This window comes from Dendrobium catenatum, unplaced genomic scaffold, assembly GCF_001605985.2.
Source record: "Dendrobium catenatum unplaced genomic scaffold, ASM160598v2 fragScaff_scaffold_671, whole genome shotgun sequence".
Classification (NCBI taxonomy): Eukaryota; Viridiplantae; Streptophyta; class Magnoliopsida; order Asparagales; family Orchidaceae; genus Dendrobium; species Dendrobium catenatum.
Window position 1 is genome coordinate 599,224 of NW_021319133.1, and position 11,217 is coordinate 610,440.

An 11,217-nucleotide genomic window follows, 5' to 3' on the forward strand; every position below is an offset into this window, starting at 1 on the left:
CCCGACCCAATTTTTAAAACGGGTTGATATGTTGAACCCGAACCTGACCCGTTTTGGGTCCGGGTTGACCCTAACCCGGATTTTTCCGGGTCGGGTTCGGGTCGTTTCGGGTCGTGTCAAAAATTGACACCCCTAATAAAAATATCTTAATTTATTTTCTGAAAAGTAAAAAAAATAAAAAATAAAACTATATATATATTCCCTAATAGGCCCTGAAGCAACATTTCAACCCTTCCACCATTGACTAAAAAAAAACAGCCTTCAACCATTGAAAAACAACTCCTGCAGGATGTTATAAATAAAACTCATAAGAAAAGGGGCAAAATATCATATATAAATTTCAGTGCTTCAACAATAAAACATTCATCTAATTGCAAATTCATTAATATCAGGCCAGGAAGATTTATACGACAAACCAATAGAACAGTGAATGGCTTAATTCAAGCATAATCCAATAAATATAAACTTGTCCACAATAATACTTAGCCACTTGTATAAATGATCATAGCACCTAAATCCATTAACATCTTAAAATATGGATACATAGCATTAAGGCTTGTTTGGAACGGTTTCTTTGTTGCTTCTTAAAGAAGCTTTTTAGTACAAAAATTGTACTAAAAAGCTGATTTTAAGAAGCAATAAAAAAATTTTCAAACAAAACCAAAATGAAATTCATTGTACACACATTCATTTAACAAAAGCAATAAGATAAGTCTTTTATCAAATCAATAACTAGACAATATTAATCACCCTATTAATAATACCCTCAAATAGAAAGGTTTTCACTAACTAGACGGAGTCTATTGACTACTCCATAAGAGTCATTACTTTGTAGGCTGTTAGGCCTAGGGGTGCAACCGAGTCAAGCCGACTCGCGAGCCGGCTCGGACTCGACTCGGTAACAGGCTCGACAAGTAGAGCTTATCGAGCTCGCGAGTCAAGCTCGAACTCGATCGAGCTCGAACTCGATCGAGCTCGAGCTCGAACATACGTCGGACTCAACTCATCGGCTTGACGAGCAGCTCGTTGGTAGAGCTCGTGGGCCGGAAATCCAAATCTCGTGAGCGGAAAATCCAAAACATCGGCGAAGCACGAGCGGATCTCTATTCTTGACGGCGGACGAGCTCGGGACGAAGGGCGGATGAGACTGATCTCGATCTTGACGACAGAGCTCATCCACTGCTCGTCGGATCTCGGGACGACGACCTCGAGACGACGGATCTCGAGTTCTCGACGACGGAGCTCAGGCACACGTCGGACGAGCTCGAGATGTCGGTTCTCGACAGAGGATGTTGTGAGTTCGGGAGATGAATCTCAACGACATATCTTGGAAGACGATGGACGAGCTGGATGATGACAGACACGACGACGGCGGAACCGCGGAAGTCAGAACTGAGGTCTCGAGACGACGGGTCGCTCGTCACGGGAGCGACGACGGGCTCGATAGCGAGCTCGACGAGCCGCTCGATATGACGACGAGTCAAGCTAAAGCTCGGATTTTGAACTCGACTCGAGTTCAAGCTCGAGCTCAGGTTTTGATTGTCAAGCTCGACTCGAACACCCCCTGGCTCAAGCTCGACTCGACTCGTTTGCACCCCTAGTTAGACTGATCCCTCATGGACCGGTCCAGCCGGCCCCTTGCCTAGGGCCGGATCAAGTTTATAAGAGGCAGACCAAGGGTCCGCCCCTTTGAAGTTACCGCCCATGCTTGTATGGGGACCACTCATGAATTTGAATAGGAAAGGAGGGGGCGGCTAGGGCTAAGGAGGCTTCGATTGTTATTTATTTATTTATTATTTTTTTAGGAGGCTTTGATTGTTTGCTTAAATTGTAAGAGAGGATAAGGGTTAGGGTTATGCTTTGTTTTGTGGCTAATTTCGAAGTTCTTGTTCTTGGTGTCTTGGGCCCTAGATTCGTCTAGGGATTGGGAGAGAACAATCTCCTCTCAAATTGAGAATCAATTGTATCTTGATTTATTTTATCCGTTGGTTTGCTTTCTACAACAAAAACTATTGTTTTTGCTTGTTTTTCATTGATTTGTGGAGCTTTCCCACTGTTTTCGTCAATCTTGTTAGGGTTTACTTGAAATATTCAAGTATTTCCTATCATAGGCACACATGCATAGCAAACTAATCTTATCACCCAAAAAAGCATTATCAACAATCATATTCAACAAGCACAGAAGCATGGCTTATAGGAGTCATTAGCATGGTGTTATGAGCAAGGTTTACATCATGTCAACAAATACAATGATGAACAATATAAACAAGGTTTATCATATGTCAACAAATGTAATGGACAAGCATAACGAATTAATACAAATAATAGTAAAGCTAAGTACACATCAATAACATTAATCATTTTATAATGGCAATCTTAAGCATAAGAAATCAAATCACTAATTGAGTATGAATCTAAGGCTTCATTTTACACGGCTTTTTTGTTGCTTCTTAAAGCAACTTTTTAGTACAAAAATTAAATTTTTTATACTATAAAGTTGTTTTAATAAGCAACAAGAAAGTCATCTCAAACGAAACCTAATCCAATATTGAATCTTTGATTAGATGAACAAGATCGACGATCACTTGAGTGTAATCTAAACACATGTCTACTCCATGTTAATCCATCAAGGTAACCGTATATTAACCAATAACATAAACAAATATTCCAAATCTAGGAATCCCTAAAATGCCAATTAGGTTAATTTAACCATATGAATTGGATTAAAAAAAAAAACATATGAATTGGGTTACTAAGAAAACTCCCTCACAGATACTTGAATGATGGGCAAACAACATAGACTCGTTTTGGACTATAGACCTACCTTTCTATACTATCCCATTGGGCCTGTCTTATTATCAAACTGGTTCGAGTGAACTCGTAATTTTTATTGTTCAAATTTTTAAATGAGTTATTACAATCTTGTTCCTTTTCATAAAAGTTTTACAATGGTAATCTCTATAATACTCTCTTTCATTCCTATATACCTATATACCTCTTATTCCACAAATAAATAAATTAGGTATGATATCAACCAAATATTTACTCACTTTGAACTGCCATGGATGGTTCAAGCCTCTGCTCTCCTTATAAAGCTTTCAAAGATTTATCTGCTGATCGCAATCTTCTTTTACATAGCTAACTTTCTTGAGTTCTCTTCTTAACTACCTTCTAACATGAATCCTTTACCAATATGATACTTCCTCTCTCTTTCACTTGAACAAGTTTCCAACTCCCAATCTCCGTAAGCAGTCTGATTGATCGCCATGGAATGGTAAGCAGAAGTTATGGGCTTAGGGCATCTCCAACCGAAAATCCCATTTTTCACTCCAAAATGCGGTGAAACGTAAAAGTGTCAAGATTCATCTCCAATCAAACTCCATTTTGCGGGCTTCTAAGAAGGTAACCATCTTTCTCCTCTTTTGGCGCATTTTTTCGACAAATCCGGTTGAGACAGAAAAATCACGTAGGTGAACAGTGCAACGCCAATATTGGTGTCGCACTATTCACCTGCAAGCAAATAGCGGAAGAATTGGCGTTCGGCTGGAGCGACCGGACGCCATATGCATGTTTGACGTTCGGTTGGAGATGCCCTTACACACCATATCTTTGCATCCTCAGAAAAACTCAACATTTTCCTTCCTAAATGAAGGTCTCTTTCAACATTGAGCACCATAGGCCATATGATCCCGCGATAAAACCCAGCTACTCCCTCGGGCCCTCATCACCCTTCTCTCCTCCATCAGCCTCCTTAACCTCTCGGCTTCCTCAAACCTCCCAGCCGCAGCATAAGTATTGGCCAACAACATAAAATTCCCAGAATTCTCCGGCTCGATTGCAAATAGCTCTCTTGCTGCAATCTCTGCAAGCTTAACCTCTCCATACTTCCTGCAAGCACCAAGAAGTGCCCCCCAAGCCTTAGCCGTCGCCTTCACGGGCATGTTCATTAGAATCTCATATGCCTCACAAACTCTCCCAGCTCTGCTCATAACATCCACCAAACACGAGTAATGATCGCTTCCAGCTTCCAAGCCATGAACTTTGGTGATGACCTCGAAGTATCTCAATGCATCATCGGCAAGGCCGGCATGACTGCAGGCCTTCAGCACGGCAAGGAACATGATGCCATCTGGACGTATTGCATTGGATTCCATTTCCCGGAAGACGTGCATTGCATTGTTAGCGTGGCCGTGGAAGGCATAGGCAGATACCATGGAACTCCAGACGACCACATCTCGGTCAGACAACTCGTCGAACACATTGCGAGCATAAACCAGACACCCGCACCTGCTGTAGGCTTCAACCAGCATGCTTCCGAGGTGAGCGTTTCTGTGGATGGAGCATCGAAATCCGTAACCGTGGATCTCTTTGATTGAGCTCAGCGAACCTACGTTGAGACAAACTGGAAATAAAGCGAGAAGAGTCATCAGATTGGGTCTCAAACCAGAGGCCCGCATTCTATTGTAAAACTCAATTGCAGGACCTGAACTGTCTTCGGACTCTGAAAGAGCAGCGATGATGGGATTGTAGGACGACTCCGTGGAGGGAACGTCCATGAGCTCGAACAGTTTCAGGGCGTTGGTAATATCGTTCGAGTGCGAGTAGAGAGAGATCATGGCGTTCCAGACGACGGCGTTTCGTTCTGAAGATTCGTCGAACACCTGGCGAGCGTCCGTCAAAGAGGCGCATTTTCCGTAAGCATCGACAAGAGATGAGGAGATGAAGGGGTTGGAGAGGAAGCCGGACTTGAGGGAGTGGGTATGAAGGGAAGCGACGGTGCTCGGGAGGCGAAGGGCTGCGGAGGATTTAAGCGCCAGGGGGAAGGCGAAGGGGTCGAGGGCGAGGTCAGGGGCGGCGAACATTTGGGAAAAGAGGGTGAGGGCTTGGTGATGGTGGCCATTGTTAACGAAGGAGGTGAGAAGCTTGGTGAGCTTGACGAGCTTTTGATGGCTCGATTGTAGCGTGGTAGTCATGGCTTTGGACAAAAATCTTGGTAGGAATTTCTTGCCTCAACGTTTATAAGGAATCCCCGCGGTGGCAAATTATTAGGTCAGGTGATGGAAAGCAGAGATAGGTCTAGATATTAATAAAATATTATTTTAAAATTAGCTTAAGTAAAGCGCAGGTAAAGGCGCAACTAAAGCGCAAATCAAAAAGTGCAACTAAAGCGCAGGTAAAGCGCAACTAATACTTCGTTTGGGACGGCTTTCTTATTGCTTCTTAAAGCAGCTTCCTAATATAAACATTTTAATTTTTATACTAGGAAGTTGCTTTAGGAAGCAGGAAGAAAGCCGTCCCAAACGAAGCCTTAAGCGCAAGTCAAAAAGCGCAACTAAAGCGCAAGGTGACGCGGCAAATTTTTATTGGATGTCCGAACTTATTTTTCGCCTCCGATCCAATAATTTGCCCCGCGGTAGACAGAACTAGCATTGGCCGCCATCACCAAGCCCGGTTGGTAGACTCAGAAGACAGATATTCTGATGTAACTCCAACGGTTAAATTTTATTCTAGATGAATTTACATTTTAATAACAACAATTTTCGAATAACTAATCCTATCTCTGTTTTGCCTTAGCCGTTTGATCATAAATGCAGCAATACATTGTATCCGTTAGACGAATTATTTGCTTTTCTATACTGTTATATATATGCAGGTTTACTGTAATCTCTGGATGTGAATACAAATCATACAAAAACCAATTTCTCTGTATTTTATCTTTTCCGCGTTATGCACATTCTTCATGGTATGAGAGTCTATGCTTTACAGCACTCCATGGCTTTTTTTTTTAACTTTAAGACAGTAGCAAGGTAAGATCTACTTCAATGGCAAACTCTGCTTCTTCCTTTTCTGATCTAACAATGGTTGAAAACCCACCCAACAGCGCTTCTACATTAACAATTCCTGCTCAGCTGAAGTTTCTTGTGAATAATATGAAGAATAGTATTCATACCCGTCTTACAACTGATAATTATCCCACATGGCATTCACAAAGTTTTTATAGCTAATGGGCTTGCTGGCTTTCTAGATGGAACTATTGCCCGCCCAAGTAAATACAGTTTCAGCGGTGATGGTGTTCCATCTCCCAACCCACACTACAGTTATAGAATGCTTGTTGATCAAAACTTTGTAGTTGCTCTTTATTTTGTAATCTTGGCTTCCCTCCTTCCTTCTATCCTTAATCTGAATACATGTCATGATATACATATTACAATTGAGAAGAGGCTTCAATCTCAAAATCGATCTAGCATACTTCAACTTAAGAATGAACTACATCATTTAAGTATGAAAGACATGATCATGACACAATATTTATTCTTGATCAAATCCAAAGTAGATGCCATTAATGCTGCTGGAAGTTCTCTTGATACATAAAACATTATTTTATACATATTAAGTGGTCTACCATCTTCGTATAGTGCTTTTAAAACATCTATTCGCACCAACTTATAGCCTCTGAGTCTAGATGATATATATTCCTTACTGTGCAGTGAGGAAATAAACTTAGCAGCATATGCCATTCGAGATACTCATATCTCCAAACCATGTGAATTTCAAGTTGCTCTCACTACTTCTCAAGGAAGAGGTAAAGGTCGGTATCAACTTTTTTCGAGAGGACAATCTGCAGCTTGAGGTGGTCATTTTACTAATGGGCAGGGAGCTTGTGCGCGAAATACTTCTCCTATTGAATGTCAGATTTGCATGAAATGTGGTCACTTTGTTGTTGCCTGTTGGTATAGTGCTGACTTCTCCTATCAACCATAACTCATTAAACATACAACTCTTACTATGCATCACCAACTCCCTCCGTTGATTGGTTTCTTGACATTGGTGCATCATCCCATCACTCTAAATCTCAATCAACTACAAGGCACCCAAACTTATTACGACAATCAGCATATTTCTGTAGGTAATGGTCATTCGTTACCTACAATTGTTATTAGAAAAGGCCTTTTACCCACACCATCGCATAAGCTATTACTTAAACATCTCTATCATGTCTTAGATCTTACTCATAATCTCATCTCAGTCAAGCAACTCACCTCTAAAAATAATTTTGCTATTCTTTTTACCTCACATGGTTATCAAATTCAGGATTTGAAGACTAATGGACCTCTCCTTCAAGGTTCATATCGTAATGGGCTCTATCCTATTACATCTTCAACTTCAGCTCCTGCAGCCCTCCTTACACAATTTTCTGCTTCTCACATATGGCACAAGCATCTTGGCGATCCACATTGTCACAACCCAACCCGATCAGGATAGGTCCTATCGTATTGAGGTGTGACTAGCGAACCCCAAGATCTAGTTTTGAAATTATTTCAGATTTTTCATCAATAATCATTGAAATAAATGACGAACTACATAGCTACTAAATTATTCAAATACTGAAAAATTCATCCATAAAGTTTCTTTCATTCATCAAAATAAATATCTACACTACAGTACATGGCTCTAGGCAAGAGCTATATAACTGAAAATTTAATTAGTCATGACTGTACACAAATAAAAATAGTAAGATACCTATGACCTCATATCAGATCCTGGACTGCTAGTCCATAACCTCTTTCCCTTCCCAGATTCTGAAAACTAGAAGTAAAATTATAGTGAGCTACAATAGCTCAACAAGCCACACAAATCAATCTAAATTTTTAGATATTCTTTTATCAAATATTTTGTTGAACATTTAAAATAAGTTAATTACAGTTTAAATAAATAACTGAACTAAGAATCACAAAACTGAGAAATGTAATAAATGCATTGCAGTTATTATATGATTCAAATAGCAATACATAATAACTAAATAAATTGAAATCCATATCACATAGTAGTTCATATCACATTTTTCGGATTCAGACAGAATCTGAAAGGATTTTGACCCCTTATGACTCCCTTTTTATATGTGCTTATAGCACCATAAAATATCAAATATCATTGTCTCATATAAATTCTAAAAGATTATGACCCCTTATAACTCATAGCAATTCCCTAATACATACAGAATCTCAAGGGATTCTAGCTCCTTATGAATCCCAGCATATATCATTTACTCACATACATACATATATAATCACATTATAATAATTAAAGAGTAATTGAGCATGTATAAAATTTTCAGTGTTGTATGACGGTAGACAACATAAAATCCAGCTATACAAAAATACACATTTTCAAAAAATTGCCAAATTATCACAGATTGTATAAAATGGTATTTTAAGACTTTTTTATTGTACTACAACACTATTTTTCAACATCCCGATAATTTTTCATTCAATAAAAATCCAGCAAATTTTAAAACCCCAGTCAAAAATTTTCAGAAAAATATTCAAAATGTTCATAATCGTAATCTCTACAATATACAAAAAGTTTTGTGGTGAAAGTTTTAATGGTGTAAAGTTATCCACATTTTATGCTAACATATACAAAATTTTAATCGAAATATTCGCTAAAACCTACACATTTTTTAAAATTGAGATTGATATAATATGTCTTACCTTAAGACGAACAAATTTCCCAACTGGGCCGATGGACGAAAAAGGCCCTAAGCCGTCCAAAAATCGGATTTTCTCCTCTCACTTCTCTTGTTTCCTCTAATTCCCTTAAGCTTCCTCTCTGTTTGGGAAAACCGAATGAAGACAACTATTTAACATAATATTAAATAGTGGGATGAGATATTTTATTTAAATATTAATTATTATAATTATTTAATATTAATTTTATTCAAATTCTTTTATATCTTTAAATATGAAAATTCAAAATTTTCAAAAAATTAGATATATATTAGCTAATCATATTTAAAACATTCTGGTGAAATAGGTTTACAAAACAGACATCTTACAGTCCTAAAAATCCCACTTGTACCGACATGTGCTGATTTCTTAAGAAAATTCAACATTGTCCAAAAATTATGAAAAAAATAGGGAAGCTAAAACACAACATTATAAATGTTTTGATGAAGTTGGTTTGTGATTTGGACTTCTCTAGATCAATAAAAAAAATCTTAAAAATTTAAAGAGTTTCACACTCATTCTGTTTTTAAGCTTCTCTAGCTCTTATTCACTCTCATATTAAAGTTATTTCTCATTTACATTATACTTCTTGCTCTCAAGCAAAGAGTAATAGAACTCATTGTCCTTTATATATGTCTTTTACATCTCGGCCTTTACAATTAAACCATTCATTTGTATGGAGACCAGCCCCTATTTTTTCTTTTAATGATTTTTGATATTATGTGCTCTTTGTGGATGATTTTTTGGGATGTTCATGAATATATCCTATGATACAAAAATTTGAGACATTTACTAAGTTTCAACAATTGAAGCAAATGGTTGAGAAACAATTCAATACAAACATAATAACGTTTTGTTTTGAAGGTGATCATGAATATGCTAATAATAACTTAAAACATTTTCTTAATAACCATGGCATCACTCATCAAATTTGTTGCCCATATACACCTCAACAAAATGGAGTTGTCGAGTGTAAACTTCGCCACAATCAAAACTATTGTGACTCTACTTCTTGAAGCAAACCTTATATATCATTTATGGGTTTATGTTGCTCTCACTTCAGTTCACTAAATTAAGCGTCTACCCTCCCTTACTACACATACAAAATCTCCATATAACATATTAGTAATAAGCCATCTGCTTATAATCTACTCATAGTCTTTAGTTGCTTGTGTTATCCACATCTTCTGCCTCATTCAACACACAAATTAGCTCCTCCAGCCTTAAAGTTATGTTTCTTGGTTATGCTGAAAATACAAGAGGTTTTACTGTTATAATCTCTTAACAAGAAAAATCACTATCTATATTAATGTTCAATTTCACGAACATATCTTTCATTATCATTCATTGTTCCTGGTTTTTGTCACCACTTCTTCTTCACATACATATCCTTCTCCTCTTACACTAATACCCATCTCCACTACTCATATTACTCCACCAAAATCCCATACTCCTCCATTATCTCCACCATACACTATAATTTCTTCAGCTTCTATTTCCTCCACTCCACCTAGTTTGGATCACCACTTCTTCTTCAAATACGTCATCAGAAATATGTTCGCTCAGGAAAATAGGCGTGAACCTCACTCTCACAAGCTTAAGGTCCTTATTTTCCTGAGATAGATTGAATTGTAAATTAATCAGATTTCTCCTGAGAATAGTGTTAGAATTTATTTAGATCTGTGACTTACTTCTTATGAGCGCAAGCCCTCATATTTAATTATCCCTTGTAATGCATAGAAGAGCATGTGGACCTCCGAAAGAACACCACTCACCTGCAGAGTGCAGAGGGGTATACGACCGCACCACCCCGAGAGATAGAGATGATCGCGGGCGTCCGCGCTCCTCGCAAACGGGTCAATGGAATGACATATTAGATCATACATATGACTAACCATTGAGGATAGCGGCTCTCGTCAGTGCACCGCGATGGGTAGTAATATATACGACATGATCAAAATAACGGGTTTTCCCCACCCGATACATCAGCTTGAAGTGGGGTTTATTTGATGGTGGAATTCAGTTTCCCACGGGCGCAAGCCCCCGTGGTTAATTACATCTTAGGCCGGAGCCTAGAAAGACTCTCAATTAAGGATCCTACATTATCCTTTGAAATGGAATTGGCACAAGGGTAGAGATTAGGAAAGCCTACTCAAAAGGAAAGAAATGACTCAAATTGAGTAGGATTTCCTAGTCTCTACCTTCTGTGAACTACGGGTGTTGACTAAGCCATTTGAACCCATTATTTCCTTTTGAGTAGAATTTCCTAGTCTCTACCCTTGTGCCAATCTCATTTGAAAGGATAATGTAGGATCCTTAATCGAGAATCTTCTTAGGCTCCAGCCTAAGATGTAATTAACCACGGAGGTTTGCGCCTGTGGAAAACTGAATTCCACCATTAAATAAACTCCACTTCGAGCATATGTATCGGGTGGAGGAAACCTGTTGTTTTGATCTGGTCATATATATTCATATCCATCGGGGTGCGTTGGCGAGAGTCGCTATTCTCAATGGTTAGTCGTATGTACGATCTAATCTTCCCTTCCATTGGCCCTTTGTGAGTAGTGCGGATGTCCACGATAGTCTTTATCCCTCGGGGTGGTGCGGATGTATACCCTTCTACACTCTGCAGCTGAGCGGTGTCCTTTCGGAGGTCCACAGGTGCCCTCAATTAAGGATGGAAATATATTTAGTATATGGATGAAGTACA

General features: G+C 38.7%; 1 protein-coding gene across 2 annotated transcripts; it reads right to left on the minus strand.

The window, feature by feature from the left end:
- Window positions 1–2,792: 2,792 nt before the first annotated feature.
- Window positions 2,793–5,541, minus strand: LOC110105630 (putative pentatricopeptide repeat-containing protein At1g03510). 2 transcript variants are annotated; one of them, XM_020835208.2, is made up of 3 exons: window positions 5,416–5,540; window positions 4,484–5,036; window positions 2,793–4,402 (listed from the first exon to the last, which is right to left on the minus strand). In XM_020835208.2, exons 2-3 carry the CDS (start codon window positions 4,971–4,973, stop codon window positions 3,660–3,662), a joined length of 1,233 nt encoding a protein of 410 aa, XP_020690867.1. In that variant the 5' UTR covers window positions 4,974–5,036; window positions 5,416–5,540; the 3' UTR covers window positions 2,793–3,659. The 2 variants fall into 2 exon arrangements, with proteins under 2 accessions (XP_020690867.1, XP_020690866.1); XM_020835207.2 differs by having other exon boundaries at window positions 2,793–5,036; window positions 5,416–5,541.
- Between the last annotated feature and the right edge of the window lie 5,676 nt (window positions 5,542–11,217).

Excerpts from the sequence above, each read along its gene's own strand:
- LOC110105630 (XM_020835207.2), bottom strand. The coding sequence starts at position 4,973 with ATGACTACCACGCTACAATCGAGCCATCAAAAGCTCGTCAAGCTCACC.